Consider the following 15,244-nt stretch of genomic DNA (forward strand, 5'->3'; position numbering starts at 1 on the left):
GAGGGTGATGAAGAATTTCTCTCCCTGCCTCCAAGACTGCGGGAGCTGGAAAGGCTGGCTCAGTTTTTGTCCGATCTTTCCTTAACTATAAGGATGCCCGGGAACGACCACCGTAACTTCCCACGTCACAGCAGCAGCAGGCAGCCCCTTTCATCCGAGTTGGCCCCTTTCGGAGAAGTGCACGGCAGGGACGAAACAGGGAATATTGAGGGTTATGCTGGGCTGTGGCACCCCTGCAGCTCTCGAAAGCCCAGCTGGGAAAACACTGAATCGTGTGCCCGGATCCATAGGGCTCCTCTGCGGGGGCTTCATCTACCAACCGGTCTCAGGGACACGTTGGATGGGACGTACCGAAATGAACCACGGGTCGAGGGGCATCCGAAGAAGAGCCAGCAGAGCGAGTCTCTTGCCCAGTGCGTTAAGGTAGGCTGAGACCAGAAAAGAAGTTTATTACGGGAAAATCTCGCAGAAAATGTGCCTGTATTTATGGCACAAGTAATTAAGGCTTCCCCTTCTGCATCGTGTTTGGTGCCTGGCAGCCAGTAGTTGTTTATACAGGGGGGCTCACTGGAACAGATAGTTTCTTCTGATGGAGCAAGAGCCCATCTCATTTTTCCTGGGGCTCAGCATTGTGGGGCTGGGCTTGGCAGAAATGTGGCACTCTGCTTCCCCCAGCCCGCCCCTCCCGCAGTGCCGCTGCACCGGGAAGATGTGGAGCTGCAGTCGGGGCTGGACTGGCATGAAATCCGGCGTTCGCTGCCTGCCCCATCACTCTGGCTATTGATTGTGGCATGGCCAGCCTTGCCCTTCGGCCCAGGCTCGCTCATCTTCCCCAGCCTGGGTCCTACTTAAGGGTATAAAAAGGACAGGCCAAACTGGTGGGTTTCTCTGAAGAGTTTCCTGATTATTTTGTGAATTTTTATTTTTCAGGTGAGTGATGCCACCCTGCCACTGGGGCTGTGCTCCCCAGCTGGTGGGGATTGCTTCCCACCTTCCCCTCACCCCAGCTCCGGGCTGGGCTGTTTGCAAGAGAGTAATTATTATCATGCACACAGCTGCAAACACCAGTGCAACTCATTCCCCCTCTGCTCTGTCAGCATCAGGGTGTATCTCTCTGTCGCCCCAAATTGCGATGCCAGGGAGAAGCAGCTCAGCCTTATAGCAAAACCTTGACTCCCAAGGAGCAGGAGCAGGGCTGGATTCTGGTTTCGGTGAAAGCAGAGGCCCCTGCGTTTCATGCAGCATCTTACAGAAATAATCCCTTACTGAGAGGCTTTAAAAATAAATGAAAGCACTTAATTGAATGAGACAAACCTTGGGGAAAACCAACTGCAAATTAACTGCGTGACTCCGGTGAGGAGGAGGGTGTATCTCTTCGGCTGGGAGGTGATGGAGGCAAAGCCCTTCCTTCAGCCTGGGTGCCACTGGCTTCCCACACACCTCTCCGTAGCTGCTATTTGACGGTGACCCTCCATTCTGGCCACATAGTGTTTCTGGGGCGTGTTTAGGAGTTTAATTTGCTTTTTGCACTTTTTTTTCCCCCACTTTTTTCTGTTGACCCTTGGTTTTCCAAGCTTGGGGATGTTTGTGTGCTGAGGGGAGGCGGATGCTGCCAGCCCCGCGGCGGAGAGCAGGAGGAAGCAGGTGCTGTCTGTTGTATCTTTCTTGCAGAAATAGATAAGTAACCCCTTTTGTTATGCTTCGTTAAGTAGATGTTTTGCTGCCAGCTGGAAGAGCTAATTCGTTGGCTGTACAACGTTGTGGACATCACCGACAGCTGGGTCCCAGCCTCGCCGGACACCGAGAGCGTGAAGGCATCGCTGCAGCGCTACGTGGTAGGTATCGCTGCTGGTTTTTCTTTCCCCTCTTTGGTGCTGCAGGCAGCCAGCAGCACGAAGCAAGACACCGCTGGCACGGTCCAGGTGGGTGGTGCGGGGTGCATCAGGTGTGTAAAGCCAAATTTGGGAACACTAGGAACCTGCTCAGGGGAAACTGCTCCACAGGCAACCTGCCGCAGGTGTGTCTTTTCCAAAAATCCCTTCTCAGCAGCACTCCTCTTCTCCTTCCCTCCCCAGGAGTTCAGGAAGGATGTGGCTGACCACCGGAGCCTGACGGAGAGCGTGCTGGAGAGGGGAGAAGCTCTCCTCGACTGCATGGCGTCGAATTCGCCAGGTGAGGGGGAGTGCTTGAGCAGGGCTGGTGGGGGACGCAGCCGGTGATGCTGGCTGTAGCTCTGCCCCCTGAAATCCCTGGCCCCACAGGTGTGGGGGTGGGGAAGTGGAGGGCAGAGTTTGCCATTCAGCAGCTCTATGGTATGTACGTGAAAACAAAAAGGGTTTTACACCTCCGGTGCTGTCCAGGGACTTGGAGGTGAGGTGACTTGCAGGTTTGAAGCGATTACTCCCGAGCGCTTTCAGCTGCACCATGCCTTGACCCTTGCCTTGCTGTGCCATCCGTCATGGGCGATGGATGTGTTTCTGCCTTTTACGGGTCCCTCTTAGGTTTTTATCTTAACCATGGCTTGGCCAGCTCCCGCTGGGCTGTGGGATGCTGTCAGCCTGTAGCTGGGAGGAGATGCTCTTGTCCAGCACAGGAGGAGGCGATTTTCACACCCTGCTTGCACTCGCTGCATCCCAGGACAGGTGTGAGCAGCCGGTTCGGGGAGACAGCCCGGCCTGGCTGGTGGCACGGCACGCATGGGGCAGTTGCTCCGGTGATGTGGTGCATCCTGCGCAAGGGATTTCCAAAGGCCGGGCTGCGTCTGCAGTCACCAGAGGGGCTTTAGTGGTCAAGTGCTGCATTGTGGATGGGCTTCCTTACACAATCCCAAAGGTTTCCTTTGGAGCCCCTGTGTCTGTATCTTCACTCCTAACCTGGGACCTCCTAGGTTGCTTCCCACCCCCTCCAAACTCTGCATCACAACGTGGATGGGATGAAGACCAGCTTATTGATTTCTAACAACGGTCGGTTTCCTTCAAAAGTCCATCTGGGCGAGTGGAACTCTCTCTTAGTGCTGTTACAAGCATTGAATTGTCACGTTACTGCCACCTCCATCATGCATTTTGTTTTCCAGCTCTGAAAGACACACTGGGTTTGATTGCGAAACAGTCCGAAGAGCTGGAAACCCACGCGGAGCGCTTGTACGAGTCCGTTCTAGCTGCCGTGGGTCCCACGCATGGCAAGGACGGGATGGAGGATGAGGGGGTGCAGCAGACAGCTGCTCAGTGGGTAAGCAGGGGGGCAAACCAGCCTTTCTGCGGTGGGGGGAGAGGGAGGGAAGCATAGGAAGGTAAACACTTAAATTAGCAAACACTATACATCAGGCTTTGTTATTGCTTCTTTTAATCTGGCGTTTTGAAAGCCTAAAAGGAGAAGAAAGCAAGGGCGATCTCAAAATGGATGCCCCATCGTCTTTAAATGTGTGTCAGGGGAAGAGCAGCGGTCGGTGAACCAGCTGATGAAACCCAAGAGCGTGAGGAGGGTGATGGCAGCTCCTTGGGGCAGCCGGCAGGCAGGTCACTGCCCATCAGGGCGGAGGGAACGGCAGCAGTCCGGCAGGGGGAGCCACTCTCCCAGAGTCACTTGGACAGCAGAGGGAAGATGGAAAAGGAGGAGTTGGTTGGTTGGTGTTGGGGTTTATTCTCCCCCCCCCCAAGATAAAATCCTGCTTGCCGTGTCATGGTGGGAAAGGGAAGCAAGTAAATTCAGGTGTAAAGTACGGGCTAGAAAACTTGTTTGCTGGTTTCTTGAACAAAACTGCGGCGACAAGAGTGTCTGAGGAGGGCATGGCAGGAGTGCCAGCTTAAAGGGGTGGAGGCCCCCCCCCCCCCCCCCTCCCTAGTTGCTGCCGGGTGCTTCCGCAGCTGTTGATTTCCCCATGGCTCACTCCACGCCTTAAAATTTGGAGTTGCAAAGGGGAAACATTACTTCCAGTGGAGAATAATATTATCTTGGGGGTTTTTTGGTATTTTTCATTACTAAATATACATAGCTATATCCTATACAGGAGCGAGCTATGTGGAAGTGTTTTAAGTATAGTATACGGGGGTTTTCTTTCTTTGCTGGATTGCAGCTGAAGCACAGTAGCAAACTTAATCCATTTTATTTCAGGCGCTGCCTCTGTCAGACCTGGGCTTCATGAGCCAGTCTCAGGATGGCTGAGAAGAATTGCAGCAAGCACCAAACCCCCCCTTCACCTCTTGCAGAGATGCCAAAACACGTATGATCGCTCTGCTCAGAGTCAGCCAGCCCGCGCTGATCTCAGTTTGGGGTTTTTTTTTTTTTTAACCGTGGCTCGAGAAAGGCAAGCTGTACAGCAGTTATTCGGCTACTGGGCTGTCTAGTTAACAGTGCCGACTACGTTGGTGAGTTTTGTGAGCTGGCCTTTGTTTTTTAATGTAGCTTTCTCTTTTTATTGCAGTGGCCTGCTCCATGCATTAGCAAAATGTCAGGAACACACTTTTTTAACCGAGTGATCCATAGCGTGCTGTGCAACTCACTTCCAAGTAAAGCTGTGTGATTTTAATAGCCGTGTTCTCATGTTTTGTTTATGCTCTTCAAAAATAGGTGTTAGAAGCCAAGAAATAGCAACTCCTCCTGGTTCTTGGGAGCAAAGTGAGCTCTCGTGTATAATTACCACTCCCTGCTGAAGCAGAGCTTATTTAACTTTTGGTTTTCTTATGTATAAACTCAAAAGGGACAACAGGCCATATGAGTCTTGATAAAATAATAGTAAACAAACAGGTGAGTACACTCAGGGAAGAACCAGGTTAAACAGCTGTTACCTGCTGTGGTAGTGCTGCGCTGGTTTCCCTGGGTGGGAAGTTGTTCCTTTCCCCTCTTACAGCTACTGCAGTTTGTCAGGGCTACCAAAAAAAAGGGTTTCCAGACTCTTTCTGCAACAGAAAAGGGTACTTCTGAGGCCACATAACAAGGTAAGTAGCCAAAAAGTTACAGCCAGTTACAGAATGTTGGTAATTAACCTTTAAACTAAGTGGCAATCCTCATGTTCTTGTGTGGAATACATCATTTCCTCCCATTCTTGTGACCAGAACAAAATGAAGGTTCTGTACTGCACAAGTAGGTGGTTAAACTGAGGCAGTTATGACAATTAATTAGGGATTGGTACTCTTCCCCCTTCCACCTCCTCAACATCGAGGGCAGGCTTTATTACTGCCATGTTGCGGGTGACAGTTCGTAGCTCAGCGCAAGCTCTACAGAAAGGCTCGAGGCAAATGGTTACAGGGTGACTGGTCTCCCTGGCTTTGCCCATGCAGGGTCCTATACCCGTGGGTGTTCAGGGTGATGCGTAAAGCCCATCACAGGGCGGGATGGGAGTGACGTACAAGGAAAGGCTCTGCTGCCAGTTTGCTACCACTTGCAAGTTATTATGAAGATATTTAGTATTTCAGGTAAGAGGCTACACAGTGCCTTTCTCCAGGGTTTTTAGGCCTGCTCTACCCTCTCCCACACACCTCCAGCCTGACCCCCACAGCCTCTGGCATTTGACCGCACCAGCACAGTAAGCACTTGGCAGGGGGAAACAAACCACCCAACAACTGGTGTAGCCCAAGTTGGTTTTTGCAATGCTTTTATTACTGTATATATTAACATTGTTTTGGATAGTATGTAGCAGGCATCTTGACATTTAAGTTCATTTGTGCACTTCTCTGAAGGGAAGATATTTTACCCTCAATACACCTTCTGGTTCACTTCCTGATCTCAGCAGCACTCACTACTCCTACTGCTCCCCCTCTCAAGGAGCAAGTCACATTATACAATGAATTATACCAACAAGCACATCTCTAATAGAAAGCACATCACTTTATTGTGAAGGTCTCAAGTGGAAGAGTTCAACTTAACCATGACAATACTTTATGTATTACAATTGCCTGTTGATTGATGCAGCTATGTTGAAGAAAGCCATTAGCCAAAGTCACCCCCCCCCCAAAAAAAATCAGAGGATATTTGCACCAATTTTAGTTTATACCTCACAACATACCTAGGCTATATTTTTACTATCACAGGGTGTATTTACTACTAGGGGAATGTTACATGGTCTTTCAGACATGAGACTATTTACAGAATAGGCTGAACATTGGAGTTTAGATAAAGCTGAACAATTTTACATGTATAGGAAGTGTTATAGGCTAGCTTCCCTGTGGCTTTTAGCTAGACATCAGGCACTAATGATTTGATTAGCTCTGTACAAAGAATCTCACACTGTCCAAAACCTCGTGGCTGCTGGTTAGTTCCAAATTGTTCAAGATAGATAGCGCCTACTTTGAGCAACAGTCTGTTGTGGGGCCTCACTGTCCCTGTTTCATCCTTCTGATGCCTCTATGCAGAACAGAATAGAAACTAAGCTGTTGCACTGAATCGAAAGAGTATTGATTAGAAGAGGAGGGGGTTAACGGTATATAGAAAAGACATAATATACTGGTAGAAAGTTATGCCACCTCAAGGTTACACTGAAGTCATTCATGTTAGGGAAATGCTGTTCTCTTCCCTACTACACAAAGCAGATAGGAATTCCCTAGAGTCCTTGAGAAATAAATTAAGTTCCAAGACTAAGTTAGGGAACTGTTGTACATTCAGAGTGCATTGTGCCTCCATGAACCTTGGCTGGGTGTTTCTGGTACAGCGTTTGTGCCTTAAGCACCATGACAACTCAGGCTTTTGGGCCACAGTCACTTGTTTTAGTTGCAGGGAAAGTCTCTGGTCTACTAGAAGGCCTGAGTGCCATGGCTGCACACAGATATGTTTTGTGCACAATGCAAGCCTGATTTCCCCCTTAGCCATACAAATTAAGACAATATTTATCACCATACAGTTTGATATTACTTCCAATAAGTACAATATTTATTAAACATTTCTTCAGTTTTGTTACATATTGTGCAACAAATTACAATATTCTGCAGCCACAAATTATATGCAGAGTATGAAGAAACTATTAATCAGATAGTGTGATCTTTCCATTTATAATTCTACAAGAAGGAACTAGCAAATCAGATCTTACATATATCTTACTAAATTTTATGCATGGAAAGTGACAGACACTGTTGTGCTGTTTGATACAAAATGGCTAAACTTCATCTTCAGAAGACTAAACCCGACATCTAAACATGCCAATAGAAACATCAAAACAAAAATACATCCTAACCAACCACAGGAAACAGTCTGGTATCAGGAAAAGCAACAAGGATTACACATTTATAAACCAGCACACAAAGGTTTAAAACAGTTCTGAAAATGAAGTTAGCTGTCTTGAGTCAAGGGAATAAAAAAAGTCAGTATTGACCATTTACAATCTCTGACCTTTGTGGAGACGGTAAGAATCTGTTGTAGTGCAGCTACATACAGTACAATTCAGGCAATTTTTTTTTCACTTGGGTTCAGATTGCAAATTCATTGTTGTGAGACAAAAGGGGGGAGGCAAGTTTTAGCAGCAACCTCCACTAGACTGCTTGACTGGAGTGCTCTGAATTTTAACATTGGACTTCTCTGCACCACCAGCTGTCGCTCCCGGACCCATTCGTTTTTTAATCTCAGCAGCCATGGTCATGAAAGACTGTTCTACATTTGTGGCATTCTTTGCACTGGTTTCCAAAAATGGAATTCCAAGAGAATCTGCAAATTCCTGCAAATTAAGAAAGAGTGAACAGTGAGCTCATACACCCATTCACACCTCACCTCGCTTCCTGGTGCGCCACTGGGTAAGCCACAAGTTCCTAGACCTCTGCCCCGCTCCCAAACTCCAGCCTGGTGATGACTTGCAAGCGGTTTAATGACCCCTTGCAGTGCATTTATGGCACCTTGATGTCTGTGTACCACAACACTTCCCCGCACTAGAACTTACTCAAGTGCATTACAATCCAGACAGTGCTCAAAGCAAATGCACATCAGTATCAACATACCTTTGCTGTTGTATAGTCTACTACTTTCTTTGTGGTCAGATCACATTTGTTCCCCACCAACAACTTGTTGACATTTTCACTGGCATAGCGGTCTATCTCCTGCAGCCACTGTTTTACATTATTGAAAGACTCCTAGGAGACAAGAGAAGTGTAAGCAAGACCCTTAACCAAGAGGAAAGCTCAGCACTATTCAGGAACAGCTGGGGAAGAATATCAAATGATGTACTTTGTGTGATTCACAACAAGAGAGAACTAACACTGCCGTGTTTATCTGCAACACAGTACTCCTCTGCTTGCCTCAGGACAGGGGAGTCAGAGTCCATACAGCTCCTCAGTCCATGCTCCAAGCCCTACACCATCAGCCCTTCCTCCCTCTGCACTCCTCCCCCCACCCCACTTATTTTTCCCTGCTCCATATCTTGGAGTCAACAACTTCTACCACCTGGGACTCTAACTCCTCCTGCAGCAGCAGCAATAAGACACAGCACAGCTGAAAGCAGAGGAATCCCAGGCACTTACAAAGCACCAGGTATTAGGTGCAAACCACTTTGTTGTAGAGATGCTGGAACAACCTTTGCCTCCAGAACTGCAGACCTGCCATGCCGAACTGATACTCAAGTTAGCAACTGAACCCGATTGTTCTTTTTCTATTAATTCAGGAAACTCTACACTTCCTAAGAGCCCTTCAAACAGGACAACTGCACCAGTAATCTTCAGAGATTCTTTCACAGAGAACACTGGCTCAGTTGTATCTTGTACACATGCTGACAATTTTCTGTTTCAAATGCCAGTTTTTATTATAGACCAAAGTTCAAGTACATTCAGAAATCATTCAACAACTTCCATGCACAACTCAGACCTCCTGCTACCAAAGGCAGGGTGAGAAGTATTCACAGAACAATCACCTGGCCAGCAAGCTTTAGGTTAAGCCTAAGATACAACTGCTTTAGAGCCACAGATCCCACTGCTCCTTTGATTTCTGTGTTTAGCCCCACACTAGAAGCTAACGCATATATTTGGCTTGATAAACCTTAATACAGCCTGAAGAACACTGTCACTGTCTCCTCAAAAAGAGACAAGCTGTTAAAATTCCCAGTTTTATTTACTTATCAGCCTAATGTTTTCCACCTGGAAAAGCTCTCCAGGCAGAGGTTTAACACTTACCTGATCTGTAACATCATACACAACTATGATGCCGTGAGCACCTCTATAGTAACTGGAAGTGATAGTTCGAAATCTCTCCTGTCCCGCTGTGTCCCACTACAAGACAAATAACAGGATCAGTTACTGTGATGTCACTGCACTGGTGTTACACATTAGCTTCCAGAAATACAGCTCAGCTGACCAGCCATCTACCTACAAGCATATCCAAGTCACAGCTACAGAAGTGGCTCTGAAACTGTAGGCATCAAATAGGACTGGAGAAAATTTTAACTGAGAAGAATCACACTTTAGTAGGTACTTTTCTGCAAGTGCTCATTTGTTTGGTTTCAGACGAGTGTAGTCAAAGAGATCTCTACTGAGGAAAACACTAAGCAGTTCTGACCCATGAAGAAGCCATGGTTCAGTGGTCAGCAGAACAAAACGTGAGCCAGGGCTTAAAAACCTGCTAGGAATAAGGTCAGAGAGATGTGGGTCTCTAACATGACCCCTCCCTTCAGCTTCCTTGGTACAGGGGCTGCAGCAAATGTATTTAAAGGCAACACCATCAACCAAACCTGCTCCCTCCTCCTGCTGGGAGAGTTAAGGAGGGACATCAGGTGCTTGACCTCTCCCCCCACCAGGACAGGAACAGCACTCACCCAAATATTTCTCTCCCTGGAGCCATGTGAAGAATAGGGCTAGCTGCATGTTAAAAATAGTCAGACTTACATATGGATTTCAGCAGCAACAGCATTGCTGGTGGGCTGTTCTGGACATGGGACAGCTACACAAAAGTCTGGAGGATCAGACTCAGGCTTCCAGCCGTAAACTGGACTCCTGCTCCACAACACAGCGTGGAATCCCTGAGTCATTGCCTTCAAGTCCTGAGAGCCTCTGCTTGAGCTGGAAGCAGCGGCTGACAAGGAGCATGTGACCTTGCATAGATATTAGATTTCATTACACCAGGTGTGACTTTCTATAGCTTCAAGATTAGATGAAAGAACTGCCAAGTCTCTTCCCCTACTTATTCCAAGTGAAAGGCCAAAAGCATAACCAGAAACACTGCCCAGTTACAAGCATTTGTGTCAGTTTTTCCGTTCAGGTCAACAAAAGCAGTTTCCAGCACTAGACAGTGCAGTCTGTTATTAACAGCTGCTGTAGAATTCAGGCATCTGGGACAACTGCATGATGTTCTTGCACTTACACAAATCCTTGCTAAATACTGCAGAATTACACTAGTTTTGGTATGAGTGCACTCCAGCACAGGATTCTACCCTTCTTCAGCTCACAGCCCATAGTGCCTTAAATACATAAGCTTTCTTTTCTTCCCAGGAAAATAAATTTGTAATGAGCATTTTTTCAGGCGGCCAGCCTTGATAAGCATCCTTCTTTAAGGACAGGCCATGGGAATTCTTGCAATCTTGTAAAAACTGCCTAGCCTCTTGTAACAGGGAAGGTATCACTTATATTTCAATGATTAAAGTACAAAGATAACTACCAGTAGTATGAATGGAATGTAATTCTGTGCTTCAACAGATTAAAGTACCCAGGAGTTGAGAAATACTACTTACTATCTGAAGCTTGATTGTTTTCCCATCTAGTTCTATAGTTCTGATTTTGAAGTCCACACCAATCGTGCTGATGTAACTTTCTGTGTACGTGTCATCCTAGGAGAAAGAGCAAACACAAGTCAAGCCGGCTGCACCTCTTCTATAGTCACCTACTTTATTATGCAACAGGCAGGCACCAGACAAAGGTACTTTAATTCCCTAACAAAAACAGTTCTGGTCATTCATGGCAAAGTCCAGTAGGTAGCTAGGTATTTTCATTGAGTAGCTACTTTTCAAAAATTCTGCGAAGTTTTTTTAAAAGCACCTCACACAACAAGACTTACGTTCCAAAAACTAGTCGATAAAACTCATTTCTAGAAATAGTGTTAGGTCCTTTTGAACTTAGTTTAAAAAAAGTCTTTGCTCATGTTGGCAGATTGAAGAGCTACTTAGAATAACCATTATGGTTACTAAAATGTCTCAGATTTTTATTTTCCTTTGATGGTTTTTCCATCTGTATTACACAGCAGCTACCTGCAAGTCAGAGGCTGTGCCTCAGTGATACTCCCACCTGAATTTCAGATCCTCTGCTGCCACAGCTGGTTGCTAAGGCAGTTTAAAGTTACAGCTTGGGTACTTGTGTTAAGTCCTCTGCTCTGCACTTTGTGTAAATACAGGAAGGAAAACACAGTTTGGTTTAGCTGCTTGCAGGGACCAGACAGCAGGGCCTCCAGCAGGCCTTACAGCACACAGGAAACACTGGATCAGTCCTTGCTACCTTCTAGTGATTGTTAGCTTGCCAGCATGAAGGAAGTACCAAAGTACCAGTGAGATGGAACTTCATGTAAAAATATACCACAAAAAGCCTTATGCAACCAATAGCTACCACAAAAGCTAGGGGTTTCTTTGGGCTGTGAATGGAAGACACCTTAGGTAGTACATGAGGGGGCACATGCAAGTAAGAATAAAGCATTAAGCTTTGAGAATGACATGGCATTTATTTCCTTAACATTTCAATACTCAGAAGGGTATGTGTGAAAAGCCTGATGCTGTTTAACCTACAGCAGGAAGAACAGAGGTAAGTAGATGCTGTGGTAATTCCTTATGCCAGGATAAAATAGCTTAGAAAGTCAAATTTCTAAAGGAAAAAAGCTACTTAGCTGAAGAAACACCAGATAGCTGAGCAGAAGCTTATGCTGGCTATCAAAAAATAAAAGTTGGATTATTCACATGAAGCCAAACTTAATTCAAAAATATCTGCAAGAGGAGCAGGCTCGACTGATCTGGGAATACTGCTCCAGCCTCAGTGTCACTTCCAATCCATGTCCTCCAGTTCTGAAAGCAGAGCAGGTTACATCTTTCTAGTGTTCATACTGGTTTTAACATCTCCCTGTCCTAATACCACACGAACAGTCATAGTAGCTTTAACTTGTGTGATGCTATTTGTGCACAGGAAACCACCGGTTCACATTAGTAACATGAAACACAACAGGGCCCTTCCAGAGGTGCCTGGAGCAATTGTTTAGGCTGTGAAACTGCTGCCACCATCTTGCAGTAGTATCAAACTCTAGTTTCTAAACTAATGCCCCATATTCTCCCTTCCTTCCTCTCCTCCCACAGCAACATGAAGCTGCACTTTGGCACAGATGTACATAAGGAGTTCACTGGACCCGAGCTTCTTCCACTAAGAGCTGTCAAATCCATTTTAATTTTTCCTGTTGACAGGAAAACTAGAGCTTCTTGCATCAAATTCCAGCCAAAGCAGCCCACCGGCAATTTCAACATTTATTACACACTCACTAAAAGCAGCATAAGGCCTTATTATTCCCAGAGTATTACTGAAATTACTTCTCCCTCTGGCTAAGCAATTGGTAGGCCTTTTCAATGAAGATACCAAACTTCATCTGGCTGAAAATATTCAGATCAAGTAGTAACTGATCAAGGTTTTGCCCTGATACATTTGTACTCTTCATGCCTGAAGGCACGATGGAAGTTAAATTAGTGTCTTGTTCTCAACTAACAGGAAAGTGAGAATTAAACTTAACTGGACATATTTTTGATATTATTTCTTTCTGTATTACTCAAATACATCAGCTAGAAACAAATGCAGAAGACAGGAGGGTTTTGCAATGCTTTACTTATTCCTTGGTATACTAGACCTAATGGACATCAGTCCTTTCAAGCAGTTCTTGTAGCAGAGAGGTTCTTGCCGAGTACCTGGTAGCTTTTTTACATAAAATTTTCAAGCATGATCACTTACTGCAAACCTAAGTAGAAGGCAAGATTTCCCAACACCGGAGTCTCCAATCAGAAGTAGCTTGAATAAATAGTCACTGCAGAAGGAAAAAAAATTAAGTCACTTAATGAGAACCACTATCAAGAACAACATTCCTTATAGCTAGTGCATTAGGATGTTTGAGAAGGGAAAATTCACTACTAGGAAAGTCACCTACAACTCCAAGTTTCTCTATCCAGTTCAGACACACTCACAATTTACTTAATTTACTTGGTAAGGGAAGTGCGAGGTAGATGCTCTGAACACAGCACTTGTGTACAACTGCACTTTCCTAGGAAGTTACTCTGTCAGTATTGGCATGACTATCATCAAGACTAACACAGTCCTACTTCAGCCCTTTGTGGTCTAGCTAAGATGAAAATGATGCTTTGCAATTGAGTGACTCAACCAGAGGCTTGAACTTAAATAGCACACAGATGGCAGCAACAGCCTGCTGTCCACCAGAGCCACTATCTTTGCATCTTCTTTAAAGCCAAGGGCTTGATTCCACTGCCCAGCTTCACAAATACCACGTAGCTACCCAAAAGCATCCAATTCTTTCCTCAGTTTAAGTTACCCAAATTTAAGTTCCAGCAGAATCCAACAGCATAATATGCAATTTAAATACACAAACTATGAACCCCAAATTTAGTGGCCTGCTACAGCAAAATGAGTATCTACCTTCCACGATACACTACTAACAGTTGGCACTGACCGCATACTCCACTTGCCTTTCAGGAATTCAAATAAAGCTAAAGCCATTGCCAGATGAGGATACACTCATGCTCTAGACAATGTCAGGTGTGAAAGTAGTAATTCTCAAGTCACAGTAGAAAAAGTATCAATTTTTTTTTTTGCTTAACCTTGAGTCCTCCCAAAATTGAGGGAACAAGCACAGTATCATCAATGACCAACCCAGTCTTTTACTTCAAAGAGTAGTGAAGATATTGTTGGCAAAACATCAGATTTTTCATTAGTCATAAGACTAACAGGGCAGTTTAATACTAGAGATCAAGCAGCAGAGAAAAAGCAACAAGCCACCACTCACACAAGTTATTTTGTTTTGTAAATACTAGACTAACCCATTCTAGGTTTACAACTCTTCAGCCCTGTAGAGTCCAGGATTAAGTCCAGTTCTCATTTAACCACAAGAGTTTACAGACATATTTCTATGCCCACTTAACCAAACTGAGAGGATAAAGTATATGCAAATGCCTGAAGTTCAACTGTCCCCACCTATTATTCCTCAGCATGACCACTGACTCTGGCTGGCAGGAATCCAGCCAGGAAACTGCATTCATCCCCAGCTGATAACAGCCAGGCAGATGGTCAACTGCTCGGCTTTCTACCACTCCTCTGCTCAAGTGCCCAAGTGACTGTCATCTTGGCTGGTCCCAGGCTGGAAGAACACGTTCAGCTGAAACCTTCACCACTTCCCGCAGCACTTCTCTCAAGGCTAGAGAGAAGTCAGAAGTGGTAAACATAGCAACTAATAAGTTGACCTTTAAAAATGCAACCTTCCCCCACAGTATAAAGCTAAAAGCACTCAAGGTACTTTAAGTACCCCAAAGTCAAAGGATATCTAGCACTTTACAGTCACAGAACTCACTACTCCACCTGTCAAGTCCTGTACCAATAATACAAGGCAAGATGGTTTTAGCAGAATAACAGTTAACCCAAACTGTTCAGGGGAGATAAGTTACATTACATCACAACCCACATACCTTAACAGCTTCAAGATAGCTGAAACATTGTTACTGCCCAGAGCATTATTACTGCTCATACACTTACACTGGTGATCAGGGACAAAAAAAAAATATATGTTTCTTGAAGCTTGGGCCTTCCCCTAAGGTGACACCCGAATCCCACCTCATAACCCGCAGTCCTGAGCCCTGCCTCCCTGTGCTTCAAAAGAAGAGTTTTGCGTTCCCTGTGGCTCCACTTGCAGAAACTCCACCACAGCCACACTGACAAGCCAGTGGTTGAGGATACACAGTTGTGCTTTATCACAAAAAAAAAAGTGGTTTAAGTCTAAGGATCACTGAAGAAGTGGGACTGTATTGACCAGTGTTACCCTCAGCTGCTCAGCTCTGTTGCTTCTCAGCCACCAACATCACCCAGGAACCAAGGCAAGGGGCTACCCAATAGCAACTGTAACAAGAGACAGGTAAAACTTCTTACCCCCCACTAATAATTTAGTTCCAAGAGCAGAAGAGAAACTCTGCGTAACCTGGAGACCAAGGTAAGGTACAACAGTGAAACCTGGTCCACTGTTAAACCTATGCCTCCTTCCCCAGGATTATGCATGAACTGAAGCCACAATTGCCTCAGCCTTCAAACAGCTCCCTCCCACTTCAGCA

General features: G+C 45.7%; 2 protein-coding genes across 2 annotated transcripts in view; one reads left to right on the forward strand and one right to left on the reverse strand.

Annotated features, from left to right (window-relative positions):
• CEP68 (centrosomal protein 68kDa) overlaps positions 1-4,587 on the forward strand; it is a 6,558-nt gene extending 1,971 nt beyond the window's left edge. The window contains 5 exon segments of the mRNA XM_010290056.1: positions 1-423; positions 1,713-1,835; positions 2,076-2,172; positions 4,111-4,145; positions 4,567-4,587. The exon segment at positions 1-423 is cut by the window's left edge and continues 30 nt beyond it. Coding sequence (XP_010288358.1) covers positions 1-423; positions 1,713-1,835; positions 2,076-2,172; positions 4,111-4,145; positions 4,567-4,587 — 699 coding nt within the window.
• A 991-nt stretch (positions 4,588-5,578) lies between these two features.
• RAB1A (RAB1A, member RAS oncogene family) lies at positions 5,579-14,589 on the reverse strand. Its single transcript, XM_010290055.1, is given in 6 exon segments — positions 5,579-7,639; positions 7,917-8,048; positions 9,081-9,176; positions 10,631-10,726; positions 12,870-12,942; positions 14,567-14,589. Coding segments are annotated over 6 exon segments (618 nt in total). The 3' UTR covers positions 5,579-7,441.
• Between the last annotated feature and the right edge of the window lie 655 nt (positions 14,590-15,244).

The sequence above is a fragment of the Phaethon lepturus genome, unplaced genomic scaffold, assembly GCF_000687285.1.
Source record: "Phaethon lepturus isolate BGI_N335 unplaced genomic scaffold, ASM68728v1 scaffold27076, whole genome shotgun sequence".
In the NCBI taxonomy this organism is placed as follows: Eukaryota; Metazoa; Chordata; class Aves; order Phaethontiformes; family Phaethontidae; genus Phaethon; species Phaethon lepturus.